General features: G+C 36.1%; 1 protein-coding gene across 1 annotated transcript in view; it reads right to left on the bottom strand.

Moving 5' to 3' along the window:
- Window positions 1-17,408, bottom strand: part of LAMA1 (laminin subunit alpha 1) — a 100,874-nt gene that overhangs the window by 16,331 nt on the left and 67,135 nt on the right. Inside the window, exons 33-47 of the mRNA XM_032122279.1 lie at window positions 16,940-17,082; window positions 13,935-14,033; window positions 12,888-12,999; window positions 12,558-12,720; window positions 9,941-10,151; window positions 9,592-9,708; window positions 9,341-9,504; window positions 8,043-8,181; window positions 6,760-6,853; window positions 5,433-5,549; window positions 3,830-4,012; window positions 3,380-3,534; window positions 1,393-1,536; window positions 472-605; window positions 164-314 (exon numbers count right to left, since the gene is read on the bottom strand). Of these exons, the coding sequence (XP_031978170.1) occupies window positions 164-314; window positions 472-605; window positions 1,393-1,536; window positions 3,380-3,534; window positions 3,830-4,012; window positions 5,433-5,549; window positions 6,760-6,853; window positions 8,043-8,181; window positions 9,341-9,504; window positions 9,592-9,708; window positions 9,941-10,151; window positions 12,558-12,720; window positions 12,888-12,999; window positions 13,935-14,033; window positions 16,940-17,082 (2,126 nt within the window). The remainder of the gene's footprint in view (window positions 1-163; window positions 315-471; window positions 606-1,392; window positions 1,537-3,379; window positions 3,535-3,829; window positions 4,013-5,432; window positions 5,550-6,759; window positions 6,854-8,042; window positions 8,182-9,340; window positions 9,505-9,591; window positions 9,709-9,940; window positions 10,152-12,557; window positions 12,721-12,887; window positions 13,000-13,934; window positions 14,034-16,939; window positions 17,083-17,408) is intronic.

Below are 17,408 nucleotides of genomic sequence, written 5' to 3'. Positions count from 1 at the left end.
ATTAACTTCAGGATACTAGAAAACCCTTACAGCATCTCCGCTTTATTCTCAGAGTACCTGGCATTTCTTGATGAAGTAACGAAATCATGAATTATTTCTAACACAGAAGTATTTCTCAAACATGTTCAAAACAATTAACAGAAGGCTGATCTCAGAATTTAACCTTGATTTGCCCTCCAAGTCCTCCAACAAACATTAGGGTGGACTTGTTAACATCCAATACGCTCGCTGTCCCCGGAGACGTTCCAGATTTAGGTGAAGGCTTCTGATCCGAGTTCACTTCCTCTATGCTGAGTGTACCTGTTTTTCCAAACCTGCCAAATACAAACACTAATAAATAGTCTTAGAAATCATCAGGCTTAATCAACAAATACTATTGGCTTCTTTTTTTAAGGACACGAAAAATCTCATCACTGAAAAACTCAGTGGATGGTTTGTGTACAACACTTATGACATCCTTGTTTTAATTACCTGGTGGCATGTATTCTGTGCCATTTGTTGTTGTTGATTTGAAAATCAGGGTATTCCACTCTTGTTGAGCCAGAGCCCAAATCCCAAAGAAGAGCTACCTTACCACGTCGCATCTCCACTGCCAGGAAGTCTGTCTGAGAAACAGCAGAGCCTATTCTAATTCATGGCATCAAATGTGTATTTTCACCAGCAACACGGAGAAAGTCTTCCCAGATTCATGTCCCTACATCCCATGTTACAGGAGCTGACTTTTAGCAAAATCAGGCTTTTCACTCACTTCTAATGAAACAAAACTCCCTCAAGTTATATGCAAGTAGGTGAATATTTTCATTATATATATATAAACATGAGATGCACAGATACATAGATGTATAGAAATATACACTTCTGAGTATATGTGAGATGACTTACCAGTCAGTCAAAAAGTACTATCACATGACAGCATGCCACAAGGAGCTAACAGCTGTGCATTTATTGGGATTACAGAAGGAATGAAGAGGAGAGCAGTGTGACAGTAACCCATCATGCTCCCTTTCAAGTGGGTGGATGCACTGTGCTCATGAGGGCCAGCTTCAAGAAGTTTAGCTGTGTTACCAAGCAAATCATCTGATACACTCCAGAATGCCATATGAAAGGATCACAGAGAGTGTTACACTGATGTGGTTAACGCACAGCACAGGAAAAGGAAGGGGCAGTTTCACCACAGAGCCAAGAGGCAATGGCTAAGGAATCTGGTGCTTTTATTCTCTACCTTTGAGAATCTCTGGAATCATCTAAGGCACAAAAATACTTACATCCCTAGTGAACACATCTGTCTGCAAGGGGCCTCACTTGGTTACTTAGTTTGAAACCAAGTAAGAAAAAACCTATCTAAAATTTTTGACTGCCATCATTTTCAGTAAACGTACACCAGAAACTTACCTTTCCATTGCTACCCAAGTAGAAAAGGAGGTTATCTGGTTCAGCAGTTTTCACATTGAGTGTTAAGGTGTTGTAATTTGTAGATGAAATCTGGGGTTGGTAGGCACGAATGCAATCTCTGTCTGCTGATACTGCAACTTTAATCTGGGGGGAAAAGAAGCAAATGGAATCCAAACAAGTCTCAGTGTACACAGCACACATTTCTGAGTATGTAGTTAGCTTCTGACCAACAAACGCAAGCCTTTTGCTGAGATACTTTCATGCAATCTAAGTATTGCCACCTGGGTTAGATTTTTGCAATCTTGTAGGTATCACTTGATAAAGAGATTCACAATAGAAAAGAATGAAATCTGTCTTAATACACTCACTTAATTAGGAGGTTTGAATTAGTAATTAAACTATTCAAATACATCAGACAATAACAATAAATCTTGGGTCAGAAGGCCATATATCAGTAAAAAGCCACGTCATAGTATCAGAAAATAAGAGATACAGAAATTCAAAATGTTTTAAAAATAAAGGAAACCATTTCTAGTCTTTGCTGAGAGAATTTTTTTTTAAACAAATTAAGAAGGCAGACTGTCTGCAATAATTCTGATTACTTCAAAATTGTAGCAGTTTACACAACATAAAAAATTAATTTGTGAATATACTGCAAGATCAACTTTCTAAAAATTAAATAAATCGTATTCCCTAACTCTATTGACCACTTTTTAGTATACTGATAAAATATTGATCCAAGCTAAATGCAACCAAGCATCCAGCAGCTTGGTGGTATAACGACAGAAAATCCCTTTTAGCAAGAGAAAAGCCTTAATTCCATTAACTTCATGGGATATACCTGTAACTACTAAGTGCATATAGCGCATGTGTGTGTATGCATGCATCTGGACACAGATACATCAAGTTTCTCTTGTACAGTAAAAAGTTACAAAAAAAACCCAACAAACAAACAAAAAACCAACCAAACAAAAAAAACCCAAGGAAAAATACAAACAAACAAAAACCCCAAACCAAAACAAACAAACAAAGTGCCTAACCCCCACACACCCCCCAAAAAGAACAAACTCCTACAAATTGGAAAAAGGGATTTTGCTAGTACTTCTTTTCACCTTGCCAGGAACCTCTGTGGCTTATGATACCTCAGAAAATACCATTCCCTTTTTTTATGCAGTGGATTCATTAAGTTTCAGTGGACTGTGACAGAGGAGCAATAACCATATAATTAAGAAGATTTGCAGAAAGAACTGAGTGCATTCTGTTTTGTTAAACAAAACCTCCCTAAACCTTACAATAACATACCCACACTTAAGTCAACAGCATACCAAAAACTACTCATTGCAAAGCCATTTTCATGTTTCTCTCACAGTCTAATGACATCCATAGTACAGTTGATTCACTTTTGCTGTCTTTAAGGGAGAAGCAGAGATTCGAAAACAAGTACACTGTCTTAAAGCACTCTGGATGATGAGCTGCTTCTTGCAAAGAACATATGAACATGACAGGCCATAAATGCAAATTTATTGATAGAATCACCACTCTTGATAAAAAATTGTAGTGGTACTTGATGTTATATGCGGGCACCCCACATCAATCTCTAAATAACCTCAAAAATTAACATCTTGTACTAAAGAGAACAGCAGTGCCATCCCCCAGCTTGTCTCTTTCTCATCAAAATCTCTCATGACTGCTTTCTGACATACTGTGTTTCATCATTTTTATAGGAAACAGGAGGAAATAGCAGATAAATTATTAGGTAGCTGTTCTGACAAACTCACAAATGCAGTAAGAAACTTGATGCTAAAACCTTAAAATGTACCAACAGCCCTGCCAGTATGCTTTTTAGCATCAGTCAGTGCTCTTTGGACTTCACTGAGACTCCACAACAACAGCCAGGTACTTTGAAAGTAAATTTTCGGCTCCTTATCTCAAAGAACCTCCCTGCTAAAAGTGAAAAGTCATTTAAGTCTGGGATGATGGAACTTACAGATGCTGCCTGCTTCCGGGCCTGGCTGATAAGTTCTTTAATTTCAGACAGGTTTCTGTTCAGGTTCTCCTCTAGCATTTTCAAAGGTTTGAGTCTATCCAATAAAAGACTTGCTTGTGCTTCAACTTCTTTAACTTGTTTTTCAGCTGTGAATGCTGTGAAAACATAAAAGAGATGTTGAGGCAGGGTGAAAGCAAAATGTACTGTTCATGGCTAAAATACCTAGTCAAGGTAGCCAGTTTCTGACCATTTTGGTTTCAGCAATTTTAAACATCAGTAAGGGAGATACATCCCATGTGAATCCTCCTATAGGTCTCTTTAAAAAAGCAAGCATATTTTTACTGAATTAGGAAGAAACTCTCAGCCCATCAGACTCATATTTAATGCCTGTTAAAATTAAGTATTGGTACTGCTTCTGCAAGGAGTGACATTTCTACAGAGCAAACTTACCAGCCTTTGATGAATCAGTTATGAGTTCACTTGTTTTCCTCAAAGTGTCATTAACTTGGGACAATGTAGAGGATGTATTCATTAGCTTTTGACTGAAATCCCCAAACTGACTTAAATCCACCACAGAACTGATGTTTGCAGACACAGCCAGCTCTTTCACTTCAAGCATGTATTTCCTGGTATCTGAAACACAGTTCCCAGGTCAAAAAAATATTCAAAACTTGCATGCATACTTGTGACTAGCAAATGCCTGGGTTCCTAACAGCAGCTACAAACATAGTCAAAATACTAGAAATGCTGTCAGTTACATTCCTCTCATAGTAAGAATTGTATTTTTGTTTGTTTGGGGAACTTGATTCTGCCTATCTCAACAGGAGGTTGTATGAATACATCAGGCTCACAGTGTTTAAGTCCCCTAAATGAGTGTTGGCACCCAGAGACACTCATCTGAGACTTAAGTTTTGAATCCTATACAAAGCTGGTGAGAAAGAAGGTCTATTACACCCTCTGTTTTGGGCTACAAGCACCAGTTTACTGAGTGCACCACTCCAAATCTCAGCCTGCCCCTTACACCTTCTGCCCACACTGGTGGGAAGATGCTGTGGCTGGCAAAAAAGGCCTCAGTTAGACCTTCAAGGATCCTTCTTCACCACCCTCTACACAGAGAGCAATGCCACCATGGATCTCTGACCAGAGGGGAAAAAGAAGAGACAACTTCAAGAAATGTAACAACAAAGCTGAAATCAAACAATGTTTGATTCAAAAATGTGAGCTGAGGAGTACACTCCTGTGATTTTAATGACTTAATTGTCAATGTGTAGCTTTACATTAGATAGCATGCTGCAATTCATATCCAGAGTAATTTCATCACTACTATTACCCTTTAGCATGAATTAAGTCTCTGAATTGCAAAATGGTTATTTTAAGGTTTGAACTTAGCATTCTAATCCAGATTCACAGTAGACTCAAACAACCCTAACAATAGATCTTAAACAGTGTTTTTCTAACTTAAAACACATTATTAAGATTGGCAAAGTATTTCAGACCCTCTTATTCACAAATTCAAAGCAATTTTCTCTACTAGTTTCCATGAACTCTAGGTCTTGCCTTTATTCAAAATAATGACTGAAAAAAGGAATTTTTTCATCTTGGAAAAGCGCAGAAAATAACCGATTTTAATCAGTTAAGTGAAGTCAGCATTTACAACAAGAAAACATTTACATGCAGACTGTAAAATCCACAGATTAGTATAAACAATTTTGAAACAAGCCAGAAAAGAAAGTGAAATCTCACAGTTCCATACATAAGTTTCTCCGCATGTGGGATTAAATATTCTATAACTTCACTCTCCTTTCATATCAGTGTAATTCTATTTCTACCAGAGCCCCTCCTGATTTACAGCAATGTGAAATGTGAATCAGACTACAGACCCAATTATGTTTAATGGATTTACTAAAAAGAATGTAAAATATTTAGGAGGCTAAATGAAGTCTCCAGTATAGTTTATTGCTAGGTTTCTGCAATCAGATAATGAACAGGGTTTCATTACAATTGTACTAGAGAGTTCTGTAATAAGGAGAATGCCAATATAAATTTCACTTACTGTTAGGCAATACTCTGAGTGTCAACAGAGAACCATTTAGTTGGTTGCCAATTTTATTAGTACTTTCCTGAATCTCTTCTACCTTTTTGTTCAACCCATTCAATCCAAATAGAAGTCCTGTTGAAAGAAATAACATATGCATAAACAAATACCATACAACCCACACAAAACCAAAATATAGGGATAAGAATCATTCATTTATCTCATCAATGGAACTTTTTTTTCCAACAGAAAGAGCATTTTACAAACAGGAATGCAAAATGAATGCAGTATTAATAAATAAGCTCCTGTGGGCACCATTCTGCTCAAAGCTACCCTTTTTGGCCAATTCCATGAGACTGAGCTACAAACATTGTGAGGAAAAGGCTGTAAGATAAAATTATTCCATGATTTTGAACCCTAATAATTTTTACTGTGTTCTTCACATTTTATACTATGTAACAGGAGCCAAAGAAGTGGGTTTTTTCTACTTATTTGTGATCTGTTTGCAGAATCCTCTCATTAGAAATTAAAATATGTAGAATAGAAGGAACAAAAAAGGTATGTAATTCTGTCCATCTAAATTACATAAAATTTATACATATTTGTAAGCCATTGGTATTGCAAGACAAGACCATTTTACAGATACAGTTTACCTCTGTGAAACATTCCCTTTCTGTCTAATTTTGTCAAAAAATTTCACTAAGGGCCTGCTTCTGCTCCTACATAAAGCCTTCGCTCAAAATGCTTTTGAGTTTTCATTGTGTAGATTTCAATGCCTTCCTGGTATCTTTGGAGTAATAAAAAAATCAAAAGTATTTTTGAATTTATGGAGACAAAGAAATTCAGCCTGTTTTTGTATTTCAGCCGTCCAACAGGAACAAGTAAAAAGGATTAGGATTTAAACATGTCATCTTACATACCTGTGTCATCCATGATTCATTAAATAAAAACAAATTAATGGAATTTTCAAGAATTTGGCTTTTTCTTTCTCTACTGAACAATCTCTACTGATTTAATTCATAAAGTTTGGAAAAAACAGCCATTGCAAGTATTGCTTATAGGTAAATGTGGTAGAGTGAAGGATAAATTTTTAAATGTTTACAGAGAAAAATTATATTCTTACCCAAAAAAATGAGAATACTGTGCAAATCCGTAAAACATTAATCTTAATTGCACGAAAATATGCACAGTCACATATATATCTACCTTAGCTTATGCTCATTAAAAAAAAAAAAAAAACCCTACACAAAAAAGACAAATCAAAAAAAGACTAAAAAAAACCCAGCACAAAACAGAAAATAGAAAAAAGAAATAGAGGCAGAAGCCTGAATTCTGTAGAACTGACCATCACTTTTTTTCTTCAGATTTTTGGCTTCATTCTGAAATTTGGAGCTAAGCAGTAGAGCTTCTTTTCCCAGAAGACTGAAAGACTCCTCTGGCTAAAAGACACAGACATCAAGTTGCCACATATGAAAAACAGAAATTCAACTGAAAACGTTTAAGTATCTGAAGACACCTACTTAAAGTTATTGACCATTCTAGTTATTTATGAGCTATTCTATTCATTACCCTACTAAGTATCAATTAAAAATAATACAAGTTGCTATCATTTATCCTAGAATGTGACATTGAATCTCTTTGTGATTTAATAAAAAAAAGAGATGGCTATGAAACAAAACCTACAAAATTCTAGTTTCAATACTAGTAGTGATTCAGTGTTGTCTTTTGGGAATTCTACTTCCAGGCCTAATTCAAAATTTCCAGCACTGAGCAATTTAAGGTGAGATATTTCAAAATCACAGTCTTAGAAGCATTCTTTTACATTTCTCCAACTGAAAAGATCTGGAAAAACACCTTGAGGGATTCATGCTGTAGAAAGCTTTAGTAAGACAGAGTGCTATATAATAACATACAAGCTCACAAAAGAATGTCAACTGTTTTGATCGCTGTCATGTAAATGCATTATCACACATTTGCTTCTGCAGGTAAAATGTGCATGATGAAGAAATGTGAGGGGGGAAATGAAATAATAGGAAACTGTTAAGATCAGACTGGGAACTGGTCGGGTCTTTTTAATCTACTGTTTCAGTAGCAATCTGATAATCTTGGAAGGCAGTGGGATGGTAGATGAGACATAGACATATATTTGGTTATGAAATGTCCTCTACTAAACAAAGTAGCTGTGGTTGGGAATATCTAGAGAGAAATGGAAGAGGGATAGGTCAAATAAGGAGATCGTTGAATAATTCCAGAGGTGGAAGGGAGCATTAGAGGCCTGGGAATTTAAGTTCTACAAGAATACATGTCAGATGACTGATATAAACCCTCACAGAATCAAGTCCAGTCCAGCTAAATGTGCATTAGACATTAAAAAGCAAACAAAATAAAGGGAAAATGGTACTGTGGTAGAGAGAAAAGGAAGGTAAACAGAACTTGAAATGTTATCACTACTGTCTTGGAGTATGGATTCAGGATACAGTACGTACTACTTGGTAGGACAGGCTGCCATCAAGGACATGCCTCCATCAAGAAGACTCACGTTTTCAGCAAGTGCAGAAACAATTAGAACAAATATTCTAAAATGAGAAAGGTGAAGACATAAATTAAAACACTAGCATTGATACTTACAAAATCCAAGGGGCCATTCACAACTCTAGATGCATCATCTGCCAAACTCTCTGTTCTTTCAATCACACTTTTAACACTGGAGTGAGTGTAGATAGCAGCAGTTGTGTTCAGAGTCACATTTCTTACTCTAGAGAGGCCACTAAATAGACAATTAACAAGCAAATCTGTTTTCAATCAAGCACTGAGTTCCATGTCTTCAATTACAACATGCACATCTTTCCAGAATACATGATGCACTCTGAAAAAAAACAAGCACACCTTGCCCAATGTTGCATAAGGGGCTTTAAATTCATTCTTTTGAACTGAAAAAAATCAGTTAAAAGGTTTTCTTCTTGCAGAGTTTTTTCTATTTTGTTAGCTGTTGTTCTGTTTTGTTCCTTTCCATCTCTTTTTTTTTTCTTCTATTTTGTTCCCTTTTATTTCTGTTAATTTTTTCAATTTATAAAGACCCTTAGAACAAACAAATTATATTGCCTAAACAGAACAGGAACAAGCCCCTATCTGAAGCTCGAAAACTAAGTACAGATACAGAATCTAGGTAGAGATTATAAGTATCTGAAATTTAATCCATAGTAAATTTTGCTTTACTGAATTTATCTGGCTGTGGTGAAGTCAAGAATTGCTTAATGTTACTCTGAGCAAAATTTTCTGGTTTTAAACTTAAAATAGATGTCAATGTTCCAATCTGATATGGTTTAACTTTAACACATATCTGCAGACTTTAAAAGACAAAACAAGATGCATCCTAGAAGGATTCCTCGGATAGAAGATTAATTTCCATTGAATTAACAGGAATGACTTAGCAACTTTCAAATTCTAAGAGTGCATCTGAGTGGGTTTGAAGTTGCAACCCACTCATTTCTGCAGAACACTTTGAAAGTAACAATAATAGAGGCATAGTAAGAATAGCTTCTTGATCACATTCCAAGATATATTGCCAAGAATTTTTCATATGTAGACCGGATGCTTTTCAAGCTATGCCATGATATACTCATTGGGCATTTAATAATTCACAATTCACTGTGTAAGTCAGCCACATGAAATGCAAGACTAACCAACCCTCCTCCACATCATTTCATAAAGTTACACGGCATTAAAAGTAAAAAGCACTTCAAATCAAATGGGGAATAAAAATTGATCATGAAATCCTTAGGGTTGGAAGGAACCTTTAAAGATCATCTACTAAAACTTCCCTGCCATGGACAGGGAATTCAGCTAGTGAATCAAGCCTCTCCCTATTTATATTAAATCTGACACTAATGTAAATCTCATGATTTCATTATTCTTGAGTTTATCACCTCTCTAGTGTATCTGCAAGTCGTTGGAACTGGGTGGCATGCTCCTCAGCTCTGTACACCAGGTCAAGCACTCCTCTCACAGACATCTGCATCACCAGCTCATCCACGTGATGCCTCAGTTTGGTGCTCCACAGGACTAACCCATCCTGGTGGACTTCCACGTTCTGCAAAACAAAATGTTTCCCTTTTTTTTTCCACTAGCAAAATACACTTGAGAGTCTCAAAGAGGATGTTAAAACCTAAGGACTTACAGATGTAGAGTTCTTTACATCTTGGGCAAGAGCAGCAGCAGCATTAACTAGGACCTTCCCTTCTTTAATGAGCATGCTCGAGATTTCTTCACCTTCCTTTATATTTAGCTTTTTGTCCTGTAGCATAAATCAAGTGTTTTATAGTAGTCCGAAAAGTCAGCTATACTGATGAGTTCACGTAACACATAATATTATGGTTTTCAAACAGGGGTCTGGTTTCCTTTAAATTTTTCAGGTATCATATTTAAACATTAAAATGGTTAAATATGTTCAAAAAATTTAAAAATCAACTTCTAAAAACAATCATATATTCGATATTTCTTATGCAACACTGACTGTCCACTCTTACATTCAGCTCTGCCAGGTTGCTGGAGATAAGAGGAAACAAGTGATGGGTCTCATTGATGTTGGCGAGAGCCTCGTTCATCAGGTCCTGAGCATCCTGCAGTCTGCTGTTGTGCTTTGATAAGAACTGGCTTGCATCCATTTTTAGTTCAGCAAGTTCCTGCTGGGGTTTGAAATATTCTTTCTGAACCTGGGTCAACAACTTTTCTGCAGCTCTGAAAAAGAAGAGGAATCAGAAATTAAAGAAACAGTGAAGGAGACGCTTAGGCATGGATTTCTTAAGGAGAAAATGGGGTCATGTGAAATTAATTTATATGCATCTTTTTACAAAAGTCTGCCATTTTTTTCTAAAGTAGCACACATACACATGGTAGTTTAGTTATTCATTTTACCACACAAAATGATGACTGCCTGGGGAGACAACAGTAATGCAGTTCATAAAATTTGTATTTAATGACTAGAGGGGGAAGGGGTTAGTACGAATCATATTTGTTTGGACTTAATTTGGGACATCCCCCCAAATCAAAATCTCTGAGAAACTTTCCTCTGGGATTACTCTATATCCTAATTGTAGTGATTCATATTTTGAATGTAGGATCAAAACATCATTTATGAGGATTGGCACTGGAAAGAAGCAAGTAAACAGAACTGAAAGACATATACCCAAGAGTCCAGAAAAGTTTAAATATCAAATAAAAATAAATAGCCTCATTAAAATGAGCACTGAAATTAACAATTTCAGCATTACAATCTGAAATAATTTAATCTCTGCACTTATATTTTTAATCAGCAACAGAGATTATCTGGCAAATAGTAAATCCTCCCAAATCTGTCAGTTGTTAATTGCTTCAGCTGTTCTATTTGGGAATATTTGCATTTCCATTTGAACACTTTCCAGAATTGAAGGAATAGAACTGAAAATTATCCTGAAAGTCTATTCCTTTGATTCTCTTCATTTCAGTACATACGCTGAAAATTGCAACTCCTGTAATGGTATTTTTATATAAATGTTTGTCCTTGTTAATCTGACTGCATATCACATAGATCTTTAGCCAAAGTGAAAGAGACCTAGTTTATTTCACAGATATACACAGCAAAACACATTCCATCTTTCTTACTGAACAGCAGATGCACATTTGCATATATTTCCTAACACTAATAATTCAGAGTCCTTACAGTCAGAAGCCATAGCCTTAAAACATTACAAGATCTAAAGTATTTTACAAGTCAATAATGGCTTCTGCTTCAGCATAGAGTAAAAAGATTATATTCCTAATTGTCTGGGGACTTTGCCTTTCACGGCAAATGTGTGGAGACCTCGGTTACAAATGTTACCTAAAATACATTATCACAAACTCAGTCCACTGTGAGTCATGTAGCAACACCTACTGCCTAAAATACAGACTAGCAAGCTGCTTATTTAAATAATTTTTGAATTTACAGTTGCATTGCATAAGAAATTCTGCAGAGCAAACAACCTTATAGAACATATTAACTCTCTTCCTTGATCTGTCAAAAGACCCTTATCAGAGAGTTTTCAGAAATTTCAACAGAGACTATAATTGAAAAAGTTAATTTTCAAACACCTTCTATAACAGCTCAAAAACTGTTGATGTTGAAGTCAGAACACTCTTTTACTATGGAACAAAACATTTTGAGACATATTTGTAAGTGGAAAAAAATCTATTTGAAGTTCCTAATAGGAAGAAGAATGAATGGTACATTTCTGGTCCACTTTCATGTCTATATAGCTTCTATACAGTTCTACATTCAGCAGAAGAGTCTGCTGAACAAAATGAGACATACTACCAACACAAACACTCTATCCTCCTTAATCCAAAGCTTTTAATAAAAAAAAAAAAAAAATCAAATTTTCAGAAATATTCTACTCTGGTCTAAATCCTCGTCCCTTGAAGCCAATATTAACATTCTTACAGTTTTTGGAGTGCTATGGCATTAGTCAGTATTTCTGAAACTGGAACAAAACATTAGCTGACTTTTGGAACAGCAATTTTTTTGTCTTGCCAAGTCTGGCAATAAGCACTAATAATGACTATAAAAGCCATTTCAAAACAGCCTTTAACTGGGGACAAATCAAGACAACAGAATACAACCATAAACAATGGCTCAGAATGCTTTAAAAAATGCTTTGGTTTCATTTGCAGATCTTTGTTATACATATTCCAGTGACAATCAATTGTCATGTCCTTCAGCAGGCCTGAGATGTCCTGTGCTTGCAATCAACTGAGACAGTTTTATGCTATCTCCCAGCCAAAATCAACACAGAGACGTGTGTTAGGGTCAGATCTGAAAGAATCTGAAATCAGTGAGTCTTTTCACTTATTGCAAGGGAATTTTGTATCACATCTAAGTTAACAGGCTTTACTATTGCTTTTAACAGACTTCTAAAAGACTTTATTCTTGATTTGTATCACCTGGGATGACCAAGTATCATCAAATCAAGTAACTCCAAAACAAAGCTCATATAGGTCCACCTGGGCTAACTATCTGTCACACTGCCACTCATTATGGCAAAATGTTTCTCCAGATATCTCGTCAAAAAAGCAGTGTTGCAATGCAGAGACATAAGTGAAATAGAGTTTTCGGTAGAACAGGCTTACTTCAGGACTGTGGTAGCATTATGGTGCTGTTGAACAAAATCCTTCTTGCGCAATGAATCCAAAAGGGCAGACATATCATCCTGTAGGTGCTGAGATGTAGCATTTGACAGCGGCAGATCCAGCCCCAGTGTTTCATTCAGTGACACAGCAACTTCAGCAAGTACTGAGTAGGAGTAAACAATTTAGTCATACCATTTAAAAAAAAGAAAGCATATTTTAATCCCCTGTGCAAACTGCAGAATTTTCCATGTAAACACGACTTAAGAGTTGCAAAGGACATACCCTTACTAAATTTTGTGAAGAAATGGAAATATCTTAAAAACAGGATACCTTTGATGGTTGTATGTACTGTGTCAATAAAGGCAGTCAGTTCTTGACTTTTATTCCTGGTTTTCTGAGTCATTGTGTCAAGTTGCTGAGCTTTTTTCAAAAATCTAGTTGTCTAGAATAAAATCAGAGAGAATATCCGACAGTTCTCCTAAAACACTGATTAATTCCTGACACTTGTCTATGGTTTTTATGCTTATTTTCTTAATATTGAGAATATTTTAGTGTAAGGAAACAATGTTTTTTGATAAGGTAGATCTAACTGATTCATAAATCTCTGATGCTTCCATGCTTGCAGATGCCTTAACTGTGATTTAAGTTCCAGGCTCTCAGATCAGCGTTATCAATTATTTCCATAATCAGTGAGCTTATAATTATCAAAGCCATTTCTTTAACTAAGTTAATATTATTTAATTTTTTAGGTACAACTAATGTTTGTTAGGAAAATCACTGTTCTGGATACATCAGTATTAGCAATAACAACACTCAGTGGAAGCACCTGGTTAGATTCTGCACACGTGGTCAGAATATTATAAGAACATATGGTCAGCAAATGGGATCCAATGGCTGAAGTACTGTTTTCTATTTCCTACCTACAATTATTCTTCTGTTAAAGCTGGATAAAGAATAAAAATGTTGTCTACTTTTCCTGTGAGATTTCAACAGATTTAATTCTCCTGAGATCATTTTAAACACAATACTACAGGTACGACATAATTTTTAATAAGCTCCACATGTTAAAACCAAGGAGAAGAAAGTAAGTCACTCTCTCCAGTTTTAGGATATTAAATGATCACAGTACAAAATAACTTAACTTTAACAGATACCATGTAAATCTTCTGTACAATATCATAAACTACTGCAGTTTGCAGAAGTCCACAGAGCAATTAACTCCCCTTTTCAGGAAGCTTACAGAATTGACTGAATTCTTTTATTGAACTCTACAGATTTTAAATAATTTCTGAATAACTCTCTGGCATTAAGCTACTATGCTATGAAATCTCAAATGATTTCTCCAGATAACCTAAGAATAAAGAAGCCAGCACCTACCTCTTCATGCAAGTAATCAATTCCTCCTGATAAATTCAGAAGACCTTCTTGTGCTGTATCCAATGAGTAAATTGAATCTTCTCTAGGAACTACAGACCTCTATAAGAAAGGAGAAGTAACAGCTCACTGTAATTTGAAGACTTCTTTGTGGCTCCAGGAAAGTATTGGGAAGAAAATAACTATGCACACTATTTAGATTATTTATATGCTGTTGAAAGGACTGATTTTCAAAGCACACAAGATGATATAAAGTAATTACACACATACAATTCATTAACACACTGTACCATTTCTTTAAATAAGCAAGAATCCAGCCATGTTGTATTTTTAATTGCGTAAAAAGGAAGGAAACAGCATTTCTGCATTCCTGAGTCTCAACTTCACCACAGTCTGAGTGCTCAAGTAAACTACTTTGAGAAGTTCCAAGGCCCTTCAAATTAAATGTTTCATCCAATCCCATAGCTGCTCCATTTCAGCAGCTGGTTCTGTCAGAACAGCTGCACTAGGGTGTATCCATGAGGATGACCCTGGAGATAAGTAGTCCTGTGAGTCCCTTTGTCAATGAGAAAGAATAATATGCTGCATTTGCCTTCAAGGTCACCTCAAATCTGCTCTATAAGGCAACTAGTAGGTCATTGTGCCCAAGTCTATAATATTTGATACAGTCAAGGCCTGCAACAGAATACCACTTCTCTAAAGATGCAAAGAAACCTAGGGCATATCTCTTACAGAGAGAGAAAGTCTAGGAAAGGTTATTTTTAGATTTCAGATGTTTCAGAGCCAATCATTGTGAATACCATGGTAAATACAGTGTGTGTATGTGTATATATATACGCATACATACACGCATATAAGTAAAGTCCAAGATTTTAAAAACTAATACATAAGAGTATCCAACAGCCTTGTGAAATGGAAATTTCACAGTCTTTTCCTCAGCATGAAAAACAAGTGAAAGAGAGCTAAAGCTCTTGAGCCTCCTGGAATAAAGCCCAGCAAGTTTCTTAAAAAGACTAGTTCAAAAAAGCAGAACTGGACAGCAACCAAGTTTAGGTATGTCAGGAGGAGTAAAGCAGAAGGCTTTAACTAGAAAAACAGAACAACTGAAGTCTTCCAGTGGTCTGGAGGTGCAGAAGCAATAAGGAGTGGACAACCTGATTTGATAATCTTTCATTACCAAAGGACTCACAGAAAGGTAGAGAAAAGAGGAACTACTTGGATTCCCAAGCTACCAGCATGAGGCAGATGCAACCCAGTGCAAGGGACAGCCCTTCAGGGAAGATTCACAATTCACAGAAATAACCTTGGGGATTTTCTGGCATCCAGCCACAGTTACTTTGGTACAAGGCAAAAGGCAAGGTAGCCTTGAAGCATCCAGAAAAAGGGGAATACCTGCTTCCAAACAGATAAAAATTATAAGACTATCAACTTACCCCCTAGATTTAGTTGTTTAAAAATACTGGCATAAACAAAATTACATGAGTCACAAAAAGTTTTATACCACTTTAAGCATCCCACTTCCAAGAAAGGGCCAGCTGGCTTTGATTTAATTTTAATATTGAAAAAATGTATGTACTAAAACTTAAAAAGTAAGAAGTAAGTAAAAGCTTACTTAAGTAGTTAAGGTAAACTTACTATAAACTTACTATAGTTAAGAAAGTTAAATTTATGCAACAAGTAAGTAGAAACTTAAACTACCTTTATTTTTACGTAAGATTTGACTTTTCTTTGCAATTAAAGTGCTAAATAAAAACTACAGATGAACAATATTTCCAAGTAAAAGTTGATGATGCTCCTATACAAACACAAAATAATTACAGAAAGCAATTAAATTGTATCCTTGAAGTATTACAATAATTCAGTACACGTATGCCTTAGGACATGAAGGAAGGGAAGCATAACTAAAGCTTTCAAACTGAAAGGTTAGTAACCAAAAGTAGAGAATAAGAGTATCTCTGCTGAAGCATAAACATGTAACTTAATCAAGTTTGCCATCAAATATTGTACTTATTAATATTTTGAAGTTCACTGATCGGAATTCATTCTGCCTTATATCTTAAATAGAAGAAATTGTAATTCAAAATTTTAGTTTGCTGAATTTGGCAGCACAAAAAGGCTCACATTACTTTGATTTTCTTGTGATATGGTGAAATACAAAGAAGATAGCATTGTTTCTGACTCAGAGCTTGCCTGCTTGACTATTGCTGAGAAGACTCTTATCAATAAATGTTTCTATTTTTAGTAGTCATGAAGCAGGGAGGATCCTGTTTATCTCTGGTTTTGTGCAGAGGCCACATGAACTTATTCCTCAGCAACAATAAATGACCTTCTAGAATCACAAAAAGTGGTATTTCATGCTTTGTTTATGGGGGGGAGGAGCTGAAGGGAAGTTTGCCCCAAGCAGCCTGAAAGTGTCCAAGACGGAAACATTCCACCTGACTTTAGTGTCCTGAGATGGAGGAGAGAGTAAGGCACTTGGGACTGCCACACAGCCAAAAAGAAAGCAAATTGCTGCATCCCAAGCACCCTGGCTAATGGAGAAGCAGCCTACTACTCCAGAGAAGGACTCCAGGGACTCTGGGGAAACAGCCTCTAGATCTATGCCTTGGCAGCTCTTTAGCAAAGGGACCAAAAAGGGAGAAGACCTGGCCTGCTGTTTCTACTTCCCTACTGAAAATTAATCCCCTTGCTGGCCAGCCTTAAGAATGCACATAATCCAGGTGAAGTACATATATACAGCACATTCAAAAGTCCTATTGCTGATTGAAAAATATTTTAATCTACTTATTTAAATGCCAGCGCAACAAATGAAAATAAACTAATACAGGCAGCTAAATCACTTAAGGTACACTTCCATAGCAAACATAACGGTCTTAATCTGGTATCACACATAATCAAGCCATGAACTTCAGGAGGCCTTCTGTCAAATTACCAGCACCTGTGAGCAGCTGCAAGTTTTGCTTTAAAGGTGTGACTGAGTATTTCTACTATTTATGTGTTCATTTTACCTTCAGATGTTGTGTCACATTCTCCAACTCCGACAATATCCCATAGGGCACACGGTCAATACCAGTGAGGTTCACTGAAAGTATGGCCTCGTTGAGATTATCCAAACTGTTTAACAGAACTCCTGTGCAGTTGTCATCACAAGCTAGATAAACAATTTTAAGGAAGCAATATTAGTATTAAAATGAAGACAAAAAAACCTGCAATTTCAATATTGACAGTATGTGCCCTCATCATTTAAGTTAAGAGTGATAAAGTGTAATAACTCTAAATACACAGATTTGTAGTCTTGCCTTTCCCTTCCTGCCCAAGAGTCAATTTATTCCAAACACATTCTCCTTAGGTTAGCACACACTAGAGTCTTATTGGTCCTGCTAACTACTGAGCTGCCTGCTCTATTACAAGATTTTTGAGCCTATTTAGCTATTTTGCAATAAATTCATGTTGAAGCCACTCAGTCAAACAGGTTTG

Source organism: Corvus moneduloides, chromosome 1 (genome assembly GCF_009650955.1).
Source record: "Corvus moneduloides isolate bCorMon1 chromosome 1, bCorMon1.pri, whole genome shotgun sequence".
NCBI lineage: Eukaryota > Metazoa > Chordata > Aves > Passeriformes > Corvidae > Corvus > Corvus moneduloides.
The sequence above is the reverse complement of the archived record's forward strand: the minus strand, read 5'-3'. Positions and strand labels throughout refer to the sequence as shown.